The sequence below is a fragment of the Pristiophorus japonicus genome, chromosome 14 (assembly GCF_044704955.1).
Source record: "Pristiophorus japonicus isolate sPriJap1 chromosome 14, sPriJap1.hap1, whole genome shotgun sequence".
Taxonomy (NCBI): Eukaryota; Metazoa; Chordata; class Chondrichthyes; family Pristiophoridae; genus Pristiophorus; species Pristiophorus japonicus.
The window spans coordinates 165030303-165042943 of NC_091990.1; the positions used below are offsets into that span (position 1 = coordinate 165030303).

Below are 12641 nucleotides of genomic sequence, written 5' to 3' on the forward strand. Positions count from 1 at the left end.
GGCCACCACACGTTAAAACAATCCACGCACAGGCATCTTCCACCCTTCATGATGTAGTTCAGGATCCGGAATATTAGGTACCTTTTGGCTTGGAAGCATGTCATCCTCGCTTCGAGGGACTGCCTATGGTAATGATGGTAGGGCCTGCATCATTACAGCCCCATTTTCTGTAATGCTTTCTCAAAAGTCCTCCACCTTACTTCAAAACATCCTCAAAATCTCACTCTCCAACCTCACCTTTGGTCACTATCCCTACTTTCCCACAATTCTTGCATGGTAACCAAATTCCCCGTGTCTTTTGAGGTGTGCCCTGGGACATTTTGCTATCTTAAAGGTACTTATAAATGTAATTTGTTCTTTAAGTGCCTGAAGGGATGGTGGAGTAGGATTGTGGTATGTGAAGCATTCATATTGTTTGCAAAATGATGACTCCGCAGGTCATTATAGGTAATTATCATCTTTATTCAATATTCTCCATATATTTGCAAAAGGGAGGCCCCTGCAGAAGAGGCTTAACAGTCGTCATGTCAAATCTGCTAAAGACTGAATCGTGTGCAGCAGTCCAAATTTAGCAGGTAATACTTGGTAAGTGTGTGAATACACCTTGTGGGTGCTTTGCAAATACCATTGATCACAGCTTACTTGAAAGATGCCCAGAAGGCTGCTGCAGAACGAGCGCAATGATCTTTGAACTGACCTCCATACCTCTTCCCCACAAGCTGATTAGTAGAAAGTGTTCTCTGCTTTCACTGTTTCCATTGTTTGGTTTGCTTTTGGTCTTTAAACCATAAGAAACAAATAACTGTCCAAACTTTCAAAGATATGTGATTTGGGTGATGTAATCATCATAGGCAGTCCCTTGGAATCGAGGAAGACTTGCTTCCACTCCTGAAGTGAGTCCTTAGGTGGCTGAACAGTCCAATACGAGAGCCACAGACTCTGTCACAGGTGGGACAGATAGTTGTTGAAGGGTGGGTGGGACTGGTTTGCCACACGCTCCTTCCGCTGCCTGCGTTTGGTTTCTGTATACTCTCGGTGTCGAGCCTTGAAGTGCCCGATGCCCTCCCGGATGCACTTCCTCCACTTAGGGCGGTCTTTGGCCAGGGACACCCAGGTGTCAGTGGGGATGTTGCACTTTATCCGGGAGGCTTTGAGGGTGTCCTTTTAACGTTTCCGCTGCCCACCTTTGTAATCAAGCGACGAGGACACAGAGTCTGCAAAGGGATATAGACAGGTAAAGTGAGTGGGAAAGGTGGCAGATAGAGCATAATGTGGGGAAATTAGTATTTTTTTTAAGATGGTGAGAAACTATTAAATGTTGGTGTTCAGAGGGATTCGAGTGTCCTTGTAACTGAAACACAGAAAATATATCACGCAGGTACAGCAAGCAATTAGGAAGGCAAATGGTATGCTGGCCTTAATGCAAAGGGATTGGAGTATACGAGTAAGGAAGTCTTGTTGCAATTGTACAGGGCTTTGTTGAGACCATAGCTGGAGTACTGTGTACAGTTTTGATCTATGTATCTAAGGAAGGATATACTTGGAGGGGGTGCAATGAAAGTTCGCTGGGATTGATTCCTGGGATGAGAGGGTTGTCCTACGAGGAGAGATCGAGTAGGATTGGCCTGTACTCTCGAGTTTAGAAGAATGAGAGGTTATCTCATTGAAATGTAAGATTCTGACAGGACTCAGGGTAGATGCTGTTTCCCCTGGCTGGAGAGTCTAGGGGACATAGTCTCAGGATAAGGGGTCGGCTATTTAGGACTGATGAGAAATTTCTTCACTCAGAGGGTTGTGAATTTTTGGAATTTATTGAAGGCTGAGAGCAATAGATTTTTGGACTCGAAGGGAATCAAGTGATATGAGAATCGGGCAAGAAACGGAAGTCGAGGTTGAATTTTCGCCAAGATTTTATTGAATGGCGGAGCAGGCTTGCGGAGCCATGTGGCCCACTCCTGCTCATTTCTTATGTTCTTGTGTAATACCTTAGACTTCTACAAATGTCCACCTAGTGGAGCCTGTACTTACCCTCTGACTAGAAAAACAATTTCTTTACTCAAATTAAATTGGAAAACATTTTGTGTCAAGTATCAGTATTGGCTGAGTGATAGCGATTTCACTTTTGAATCGGATTGTTGTGGGTTGAACCCAACTCCAGAGACTTAAACATGTTATCTAAGCTGCTTCTTCAGTGCAGTAAGCAGGGAACGCAGCTCCATCGACAATATTCTGGGTATGTTAGTGGCAGTTATGCAATCAGATACGTTTCTGGGTACAAGTTATGAAATATACTTTTGAACAAGATTCTGGGTATGGACTATGCAGCTGCAAGGGCAACTGATGCACATCATATAGGATCCTGGGACCAACACTGCCCCATCCTGGGTAATATGGGGCAGGACACTGCGCAGGACCCAGGGATCCTGGGTTATATGGGGCAGGACCCAGGGATTCTGGGTTATATGGGGCAGGACCCAGGGATCCTGGGTTATATGGGGCAGGACCCAGGGATACTGGGTTATATGGGGGCAGGACCCAGGGATCCTGGGGTATATGGGGGCAGGACCCAGGGATCCTGGGGTATATGGAGCAGGACCCAGGGATCCTGGGGTATATGGAGCAGGACCCAGGGATCCTGGGGTATATGGGGCAGGAATTTACTATTTCGAAAATCACTTTTCATTCCCGCACATATACAAAACAATATTGAGCAGTGTTCCAGAAAGTGTGTATAATCACAATACATTTCTTAACACGAGAAAGTTCAAATTAATTTCACATTTATTCTTTATTTAAAATATCCACATCTTCCATCGCCTCAGTTACAAACAGGGTCCAAAAAACAGAGGGCTACACTTCTGAAAAAGTTTCACATTTACATTGTGCCATTCTTGTTTAAAACTGTACACAAAAATGAAAAAAATGTTTATGCTAGAAAAGCCATTTCTAAATATACTCAGTTATCATTTGACAGAATCTTTGTGCACAGAAGCACTGTCTCCCCAAGCTGTGTTGCAGGAATTTGTCCTGTAGCTCGCTCCCGTTTTGGTCAGTTGGTGAGTGTCACCCCGAGTGGTCCATCGTACTGCATTGCTTTCTCCCAATGTTCAACTCTGTAAATTACATCGAGTCACTTCAATGTCACAGGGCTCCCAGTTCCCTGTCCAGCATAGCAGGTTGGTGAGCTGCTAGCATGTTCTGCTGGGACTTTGCAGGCAACACTATCTCTCGCTCTCACACATCTCGAAACAATACAGCATCACGTCTTCTTCAGCATTCGTTTTGACTGCCAGGTGTGGAACTTATTGAAGGCTACCTGTAGCATATCTTCTAAATGACCGGTCAACTGTAAGACAACAGAGAAAGGATGTAAAACATGGAACAAACTTCACAATCCAAACCAGGCTAGAATGAAGTTATACCACCCGTGTCACGCAGTTGATCTGCTTTACAAAGTGCAGGGCAATCGGAAATGTCCAAATGTCCACTACAGACTTTTTGCTGCTGCAAGCCTGAAAGACAGCAGACAATACTAAAAACTTCTTGAGCTGCGAATAATTCACAAAGTCAACTCCAGATCCTTTTGTGTCTTCCAATTCCCTTTTGAAAGTTACTCTTGAATCTGCTTCCACCACCCTTTCAGGCAGTGCATTTGAGATAACTCTCTCTATAAATGTTTTCTTCCCATCACCTTAAATCTGTGTTCTGTTTACTGACCTCACTGCCAATGGAAATCGTATCTCCTCATTTACTCAAACAAAACCCCTCATGATATCTCCCCTCAACCTTCTCTGCTTTAAGAACAACGCCAGTTTCTCTAGTCTCTCCAAGTAACTGAAGTCTTTAATCCTTGGTGCCATTCTGCTAACTCTCCTCTGCACCCTCTCTAAGGCCTTGACATCCTTCCTAGTGGTACACCAGCTGTGGCCTAACCAGTGTTTGAATCACTCCACCATTGGAGGCCGTGCCTTCAGCTACCTAGGCCCTAAGCTCTAAGCTCTGCAGTTCCCTCCTTTATACTCTCTTCCTCTCTAACTATCTGTCTCCTTTAAGACACTCCTTAGAACCTACCTCTCTAACCAAGCTTTTGGTCATCTGTTCGAATATCTCATGTAGCTTAGTGTCAAATCTTGATAATGCTCCTGAAGTGCCTACGATGTTTCACTACGTTAAAGGCGCTATATAAATGCAAGTTGTTATTCTTCGCCTACCCACTAAACCCAGCTTGTAGCAGCTTCCCAAATGACTTAGTTAAGAAAGATAGTGTGGAACTGATCCACAGATCAGGAAGGTCCCACATTTGATTCCTGCTACCGTGGCAACTGGGGCATTACAATTTCCCTCGGAGGGGAAAATCAATTTCTCTCCTTTTCGTTACCAATGACCCTGCTGGAAAGTGGTTGTATATGGATATTGATGAGGTGAGAGTGACTGCCCTTATCAAGGTGGCATTTGACCGAGTGTGGCATCAATGAGCCCAGTAAAACTGAAGTCAATGGGAATCGTTGCACGAGTTCCTCAGGGCAGTGTCCTAGGCCCAGCCATCTTCAGCTGCTTCATCAATGACCTTCCCTCCATCAAAAAGTCAGAAATAGGGATGTTCGCTGATGACTGCACAGAGTTCAGTGCCATTCGCAACTGCTCAGATAATGACGCAGTCCATGCCCGCATGCAGCAAGACCTGCACGACATTCAGGCTTGGGCTGATAAGTAACATTCGCACCACATAAGTGGCAGGCAATTACTATCCCCAACAAGCGAGAGTCTAACTACCATCCCATGACATTCAATGGCATTAGTGAAAACAAATGTAGGTCCCTTCCAGCCAGATTCTGGTGAATTTATAATGGGGAACAAAAAAATGGCGGACCAGTTAAACAAATACTTTAGTTCTGTTTTCACGAAGGAATTCCGGAAATACTAGGGGACCGAAGGGCTAGTGAGAAGGAGGAACTGAAGGATATCCTTATGAAGCGGGAAATTGTGTTGGGGAAATTGATGGGATTGAAGGCCGATAAATCCCCAGGGCCTGATAGTCTGCATCCCAGAATACTCAAGGAAGTGGCCCTAGAAATAGTGGATGCATTGGTGATCATTTTCCAACAGTCTATCGACTCTGGATCAGTTCATATGGACTGGAGGGTAGCTAATGTAACACCACTGATTAAAAAAGGAGGGAGAGAGAAAACGGATAATTATAGACCCGTTCGCCTGACATCAGTATTGGGGAAAATGTTGGAATCAATTATTAAAGATAAAATAGCAGCGCATTTGGAAAGCAGTGACAGGATGGATTTATGTAAGGGAAATCATGCTTGACAAATCTTCTGGAATTTTTTGAGGATGTAACTAGTAGAGTGGACAAGGGAGAATCAGTGGATGTGGTGTATTTGGACTTTCAAAAGGCCTTTGACAAGGTTCCACATAAGAGATTGGTATGCAAAATCAAAGCACATGGTATTGAGGGTAATGTACTGACGTGGATAGAGAACTGGTTCGCAGATAGGAAACAGAGAGTCGGGATAAACGGGTCCTTTTCAGAATGGCAGGCAATGACTAGTGGGGTGCCGCAGGGCTCAGTGCTGGGACCCCAGTTTTTTACAATATACATTAATGATTTAGATGAAGGAATTGAGTGTAATATCTCCAAGTTTGCAGATGACACTAAACTGGGTGGCGATGTGAGCTGTGAGGAGGATGCTAAAAGGCTGCAGGGTGACTTGGACAGGTGAGGTGAGTGGGCAAATGCGTGGCAGATGCAGTATAATGTGGATAAATGTGAGGTTATCCACTTTGGAGGCAAAAACATGAAGGCAGATCATCTGAATGGCGGCAGATGAGGAAAGGGGGAGGTGCAACGAGACCTGGATGTCATGGTTCATCAGTCATTGAAAGTTGGCATGCAAGTACAGCAGGCGGCGATGGCAGAAAATGGTATGTTGGCCTTCATAGCTAGGGGATTTGAGTATAGGAGCAGGGAGGTCTTACTGCAGTTGTACAGAGCCTTGGTGAGGCCTCAACTGGAATATTGTGTTCAGTTTTGGTCTCCTAATATGAGGAAGGACGTTCTTGCTATTGAGGGAGTGCAGCAAAGGTTCACCAGACTGATTCCTGGGATGGCGGGACTGACATATGAGGAGAGACTGGATCAACTGGGCCTTTATACACTGGAGTTTAGAAGGATGAGAGGGGATTCTCATAGAAACTTACATGATTCTGATGGGACTGGACAGGTTAGATGTGGGAAGAATGTTCCCGATGACGGAGATGTCCAGAACCAGGGGACACAGTCTGAGGATAAGGGGTAGGCCATTTAGGACTGAGATGAGGAGAAACTTCTTCACTCAGAGTTGTTAACCTGTGGAATTCCCTGCCGCAGAGAGTCATTGATGCCAGTTCATTGGATATATTCAAGAGGGAGTTAAATATGGCCCTTACGGCTAAAGGGATCAAGGGGTATGGAGAGAAAGCAGGAAAGGGGTACTGAGGGAATGATCAGCCATGATCTTATTGAATGGTGGTGAACGGCCAAATGGCCTACTCCTGCACCTATTTTCTATGACCATCACTGAATCCCCAACTATCAACTTCCTGGGGGTCATCATTGAACAGAAACTTAACTGGACCAGCCACATAAACACTGTGGCAACAAGAGGTCAAAGGCTGGGTATTCTGCGGCAAGTGTCTCACTTCCTGACTCCCCAAAGCCTTTCCACCATCTACAAGGCACAAGTCAGGAGTGTGATGGAATACTCTCCACTTGCCTGGAAGAATGCAGCTCCAACAACACTCAAGAAGCTCGACACTATCCAGGACAAAGAAGCCCGCTTGATTGGCACGCTACCTACCACCTTAAACATTCACTCCCTCCACCACCGACGTACCATGGCTGCAGTGTGTATCATCTACAAGATGCATTGCAGCAACTCGCCAAGGCTTCTTCAGCAGCACCTCCCAAACCCGCGACCTCTACCACCTAGAAGGACAAGGGCAGCAGGCGCATGGGAACACCATCACCTCCCCGTTCCCCTCCATGTCACACACCATCCTGACTTGGAAATTTATCGCTGTTCCTTCATCGTCACTGGGTCAAATTCTGGAACTGCCTCCCCACAGCACTGTGGGAGTACCTTCACCTCACAGACTGAAGCAGTTCAAGATGGTGACTCACCAGCACCTTCTCAAGGGCAATTAGAAACATAGAAATTTACAGCACAGAAGGAGGCCATTTCGGCCCATCGTGTCTGCACTAGCCGACAAAGAGCCGCACGGCCCTTGGTCAGCAGCCCTGACCGTTACATATAAACCTATGAACAATGACGGAAAAGGCAAAGAGCACCCAGTCCAACCAATCCGCCTCACACAACTGCGACATCCCTTATACTGAAACATTCTAAACTCCACCCCAACTGGAGCCATGCAATATCCTGAGGAGCAAAAACCAGATAAAAACCCAGGCCAATTTAGGGAGAAAAAAAATCTGGGAAAATCCCTCTCCGACCCAGGCGATCGAAACTAGTCCAGGAGATCACCCTGGCCGTATTCGATTCCCTGCAGTACTTACCATTATATCGTCTGAACAAAAGGTCATCCAGTCTAATCCCAATTACCAGCTCTAGGTCCGTAACCCTGCAGGTTACTGCACTTCAAGTGCCCATCCAACCATCTCTTAAACGTGGTGAGGGTTTCTGCATCCACCACTCTTCCAGGCAGCGAGTTCCAGATCCCCACAACCGTCTGCGTAAAGCCCCCCCCCCCCCTCAAATTACCTCGAAACCTTCCCCCAACCACCTTAAAACTATGCCCCCTTGTAATTGACCCCTCCACCAATGGAAATAGACCCTTACTATCCACTATGTCCAGGCCCCTCAATATTTTGTACGCCTCAATGAGGTCTCCTCTCAACAACCTCTATTCCAATGAGAACAAACCCAACCTATCCAATCTGTCCCCATAAACTAAGATTCTCCATTCCAGGCAGCATCCTAGTAAATCTCCTCTGGCACCCTCTCTAGTGCGATCCCATCCTTCCTATAATATGGCAACCAGAACTGCATGCAGTACTCCAGCTGTGGCCTAACCAAAGTATTATACAATTTAAGCATAACCTCCCTGCTCTTATATTCTATGCCTCGGCCAATAAAGGCTTGCATTCTGTATGCCTTCTTAACCACCTTATCCACCTGGCCTGCTACTTTCAGGGATCTGTGGACAAGCACTCCAAGGTTCCTTTGTTCATCTACACTATTAAGTGGCCCACCGCTGAATGTGTATACACTTTCCTTATTAGCCCTCCCAAAGTGCATCACCTCACACTTCTCTGAATTAAATTCCATTTGCGACTGCTATGCTCACCTGACCAGTAGATTGATATCCTCCTGCAGCCATGAAACATAGAAACATAGAAAATAGGTACAGGAGCCTGCACCACCATTCAATAAGATCATGGCTGATCCTTCACCTCAGTACCCCTTTCCCGCTTTCTCTCCATAACCCTTGATCTCTTTAGCCATAAGGACGATATCTAACTGCCTCTTGAATACATCCAATGAACTGGCATCAACAACTCTCTGCGGCAGGGAATTCCACAGGTTAACAACTCTGAGTGAAGACGTTTCTCCTCATCTCAGTCCTAAATGGCCTACCCCTTATCCTAAGACTGTGTCCCCTGGTTCTGGACTTCCCCAACATCGGGAACATTCTTCCTGCATCTAATCTGTCCCGTCCCGTCAGAATCTTATACGTTTAAATGAGATCACCTCTCATCCTTCTAAACTCCAGTGTATAAAGGCCCAGTTGATCCAGTCTCTCCTCATATGTCAGTCCAGCCATCCCAGGAATCAGTCTGGTGAACCTTCGCTGCACTCCCTCAATAGCAAGAACGTCCTTCCTCAGAATAGAAGACCAAAATTGAACACAATATTCCAGGTGAGGCCTCACCAAGGCCCTGTACAATTGCAGTAAGACCTCACTGCTCCTATACTCAAATCCCCTAGCTATGAAGGCCAACATGCCATTTGCCTTCTTCACCGCCTGCTGTACCTGCATGCCAACTTTCAATGACTGATGAACCATGACACCCAGGTCTCGTTGCACCTCCCCTTTTCCTAATCTGCCGCCATTCAGATAATATTCTGCCTTTGTGTTTTTGCTACCAAAGTGGATAACCTCTTAGCATCCTCCTCACAGCTCACACCGCCACCCAGTTTAGTGTCATCTGCAAACTTGGAGATATTACACTCAATTCCTTCATCCAAATCATTGATGTATATTGTAAATAGCTGGGGTCCCAGCACTGAGCCTTGTGGCACTCCACTAGTCACTGCCTCCCATTCAGAAAAGGACCCGTTTATCCCGACTCTCTGCTTCCTGCCAACCAATTCTCTATCCACGCCAGTACATTATCCCCAATCTCATGTGCTTTGATTTTGCACACCAATCTCTTACGTGGGACCTTGTCAAAGGCCTTTTGAAAGTCCAAATACACCACATCCACTGGTTCTCCCTTGTCCACGCTACTAGTTACATCCTCAAAAAATTCCAGAAGATTTGTCAAGCATGATTTCCCTTTCATAAATCCATGCTGACTTGGACCGATCCTGTCACTGCTTTCCAAATGCGCTGCTATTTGATTCCAACATTTTCCCTACTACTGATGTCAGGCTAACCGGTCTATAATTACCCGTTTTCTCTCTCCCTCCCCTTTTAAACAATGGTATTACATTGCAAAATGATCAATGCATCCACTATTTCTCGGGCCACTTCCTTAAGTACTCTGGGATGCAGACAATCAGGCCCTGGGGATTTATCGGCCTTCAATCCCATCAATTTCCCCAACACAATTTCCCGTCTAATTAGGATATCCTTCAATTCCTCCTTCTCACTAGACCCACTGTCTCCTAGTACAATTGGAAGGTTATTTGTGTCTTCCTTCGTGAAGACAGAACCAAAGTATTTGTTCAATTGGTCTGCCATTTCTTTGTTCCCCATTATAAATTCACCCGATTCCGACTGCAAGGGGCCTACATTTGTCTTTACTAATCTTTTTCTCTTCACATATCTATAGAAGCTTTTGCAGTCAGTTTTTATGTTCCCGGCAAGCTTACTCTTGTACTCTATTTTCCCCATCCTAATTAAACCCTTTGTCCTCCTCTGCTGAATTCTAAATTTCTCCCAGTCCTCTGGTTTGCTGCTTTTTCTGGCCAATTTATATGCCTCTTCCTTGGATCTAACACTTTCCTTAATTTCCCTTGTTAGCCACAGTTGAGCCACCTTCCCTGTTTTATTTTTACTCCAGACAGGGATGTACAATTGTTGAAGTTCATCCATGTGATCTATAAATGTTTGCGATTGCCTATACACCATCAACCCTTTAAGTATCATTCGCCAGTCTATTCTAGCCAATTCCTCTTCATTATCAACCACAGCGCCAATTTTAGTGTCGTTTGCAAACTTCCTAACCGTACTCCCTATATTCAAATCTAAATCATTGATATATACCACAAAAAGCAAGGGACCTAGTACTGAGCCCTGCAGAATCCCACTGGAAACATCCTTCCAGTCACAAAAACACCCATCAACCATTACCCTTTGCTTCCTACCTCCAAGCCAATTTTGGATCCAACTTGCCAATTTGCCCTGGATCCCATGGGCTTTAACCTTCATGACCAATCTATCATGTGGGACCTCATCAAAACTAAGCCTCGTTTCCTCAGTCTTACAGATTCGCTTTCTAGATTCTTGCTATCCAATTTCTGCTTTACTTCCTTCCCTTTTGAATTTGTTCTCAGGTTCCCATCCCCCTGCCAAGCTAGTTTAAACTCTCCCCAACAGCACTAGCAAAACTCCCCGTGAGGATATTGGTCCCGGCGCTGTTGAGGTGCAACCCGCCCGGTTTGTACAGGTCCCATCTCCCCCAGAAGGATCAGGGATGGGCAATAAATGCTGGCCTTGCCAGCAATGCCCACACCTCATGAAAGAATTTTTAAAAACTGGATTGCACTCAACTTCGACGCATTCTATGGTTCAATGATCTTGACAATACTCACCTCACTGGATGAGGTGCCAGAGGATGCCTGCCACCAGTGAAAAAACACTGGCACTAAATAACCACATCTTAGAGAAATACTGCCGAAACCTCATGTATAAATATCTCATCACCAGCTCAACATCAAATCAATGCTGTATAAATATCCCCTCCCCAGACCTAACCACTATTGCATTCATATATGTAGTAAAACATTTCAAGGCACTTCACAGGAATTTTATCAGACAAAATCAGACCGAGCCAGCGATTAGGATAGGTGTCCAAAAGCTTGGTCAAAAAAGGTAGGTGTTCTGGAGCAACTTAAAGGAGGGGAGAGAGGTAGAGAGGCAGAGAAGTTTAGCGAGGGAATTCCAGAGCTTAGGGACTCGCAGCTGAAGGCATAACCGCCAATGGTGGAGCGAAGAAAATCAGGGATGTACAAGAGGCCAGAAGTGGCGGAATGGAGAGATCTCGGAAGGTTGTAGGGCTAGAGGAGGTTAGAGAGAAACTGGTATTCATGCTGCATAAATATTCCCACCCCACACTGGGTGCATGCTGTGTATTTGGCTGACCGAATAAATAGGTTTTCAGATAAGCTCTGGAAATTAGCACACTGAACTTTGATGGGGGAGGGATGGGCTTGGTAGGAAAGGTCACTGCTCTGTTGTCCTGGGTCATTGGGGGTAGACACTCGTCAAAATGTGAGATTGTATTAGTCTTTGCATTGTGCTCAATTGTGAAGATATCGGCGATAGTTCAATCATGGAAATGAATCGATTTCCAATTCAAATCTTCTATTTGTCCACTCAAGCCAGACTTTGAGCTAGGAGTCTAATTTGGTGGACTGAAGAAGCTCGCAAGGGAATGACAGTTTATATTGTTCTGCATTCTGATCATGTCACAGAGTCTTTATTCACTTATTTAACAAGTTTCATCAAGGTGACCTCTCGAGTTAATATAAGCCATGAACCAAACTTGGAAAGATTTGCAAGGTTAGGCACAGCTTCAGTTGGTTTATGTTCACTTTGCACATGGAGAGTTTAAGCTCCATCTGTGCCCCATGATCAGCAGCCAGAGAGAGGGTGGAGAATATAGCTTTCTCAAGGATAATAAAGCGCAATAAAGATACACAAATCATTATCTATGCTGTAAAGGTAGCTACTCCCTATTCAAAATCAGCCTAAACTGGCCAAACAATTGCAATAGGGGCAATTGTTCAGAAGTCTGAGATCATGATGTCAGACAATATCACAATCCAGTATCAGACTGAATTAGTTAAGCTCTCCCACTGATGTTAGCTCTTCTATCTTACCATGCCCTACCTAGATAGGCTTTGTAAACCACTCAATGACCTGAATGGCCTCCTTCAGTGTTGTAAATTTCTCTGATTCGATGATTGAGAACCAGTGATGCACACAATATGGGACAAGACGGCATTTCTAGTTTTACTGTAAGTAAGCGAGTTTAAAATTATAGAAGTTTAAACCAAGTTGGCAGAGGGGAGGGGCAGCAGGTTGAAGCATTGGAGAGGAGATACAAGATGCACAGAGGACAGGGAGAGACAAAGAGCATTAGAATAAAGAATAGTTCAGAAATAGGAGGGATCAAGACGGGG

At 45.1% G+C, this 12641-nt stretch overlaps 1 protein-coding gene across 2 annotated transcripts in view; it reads right to left on the reverse strand.

Annotated features, from left to right (window-relative positions):
- Window positions 1-2763: 2763 nt before the first annotated feature.
- The window catches only part of gtf2h1 (general transcription factor IIH, polypeptide 1), a 95693-nt gene continuing 85815 nt past the window's right edge, over window positions 2764-12641 (reverse strand). For both annotated transcript variants that reach the window (XM_070898656.1, XM_070898657.1), the window contains one exon: window positions 2764-3346. In XM_070898656.1, coding sequence (XP_070754757.1) covers window positions 3260-3346 — 87 coding nt within the window. In that variant the 3' untranslated portion in view covers window positions 2764-3259. The remainder of the gene's footprint in view (window positions 3347-12641) is intronic.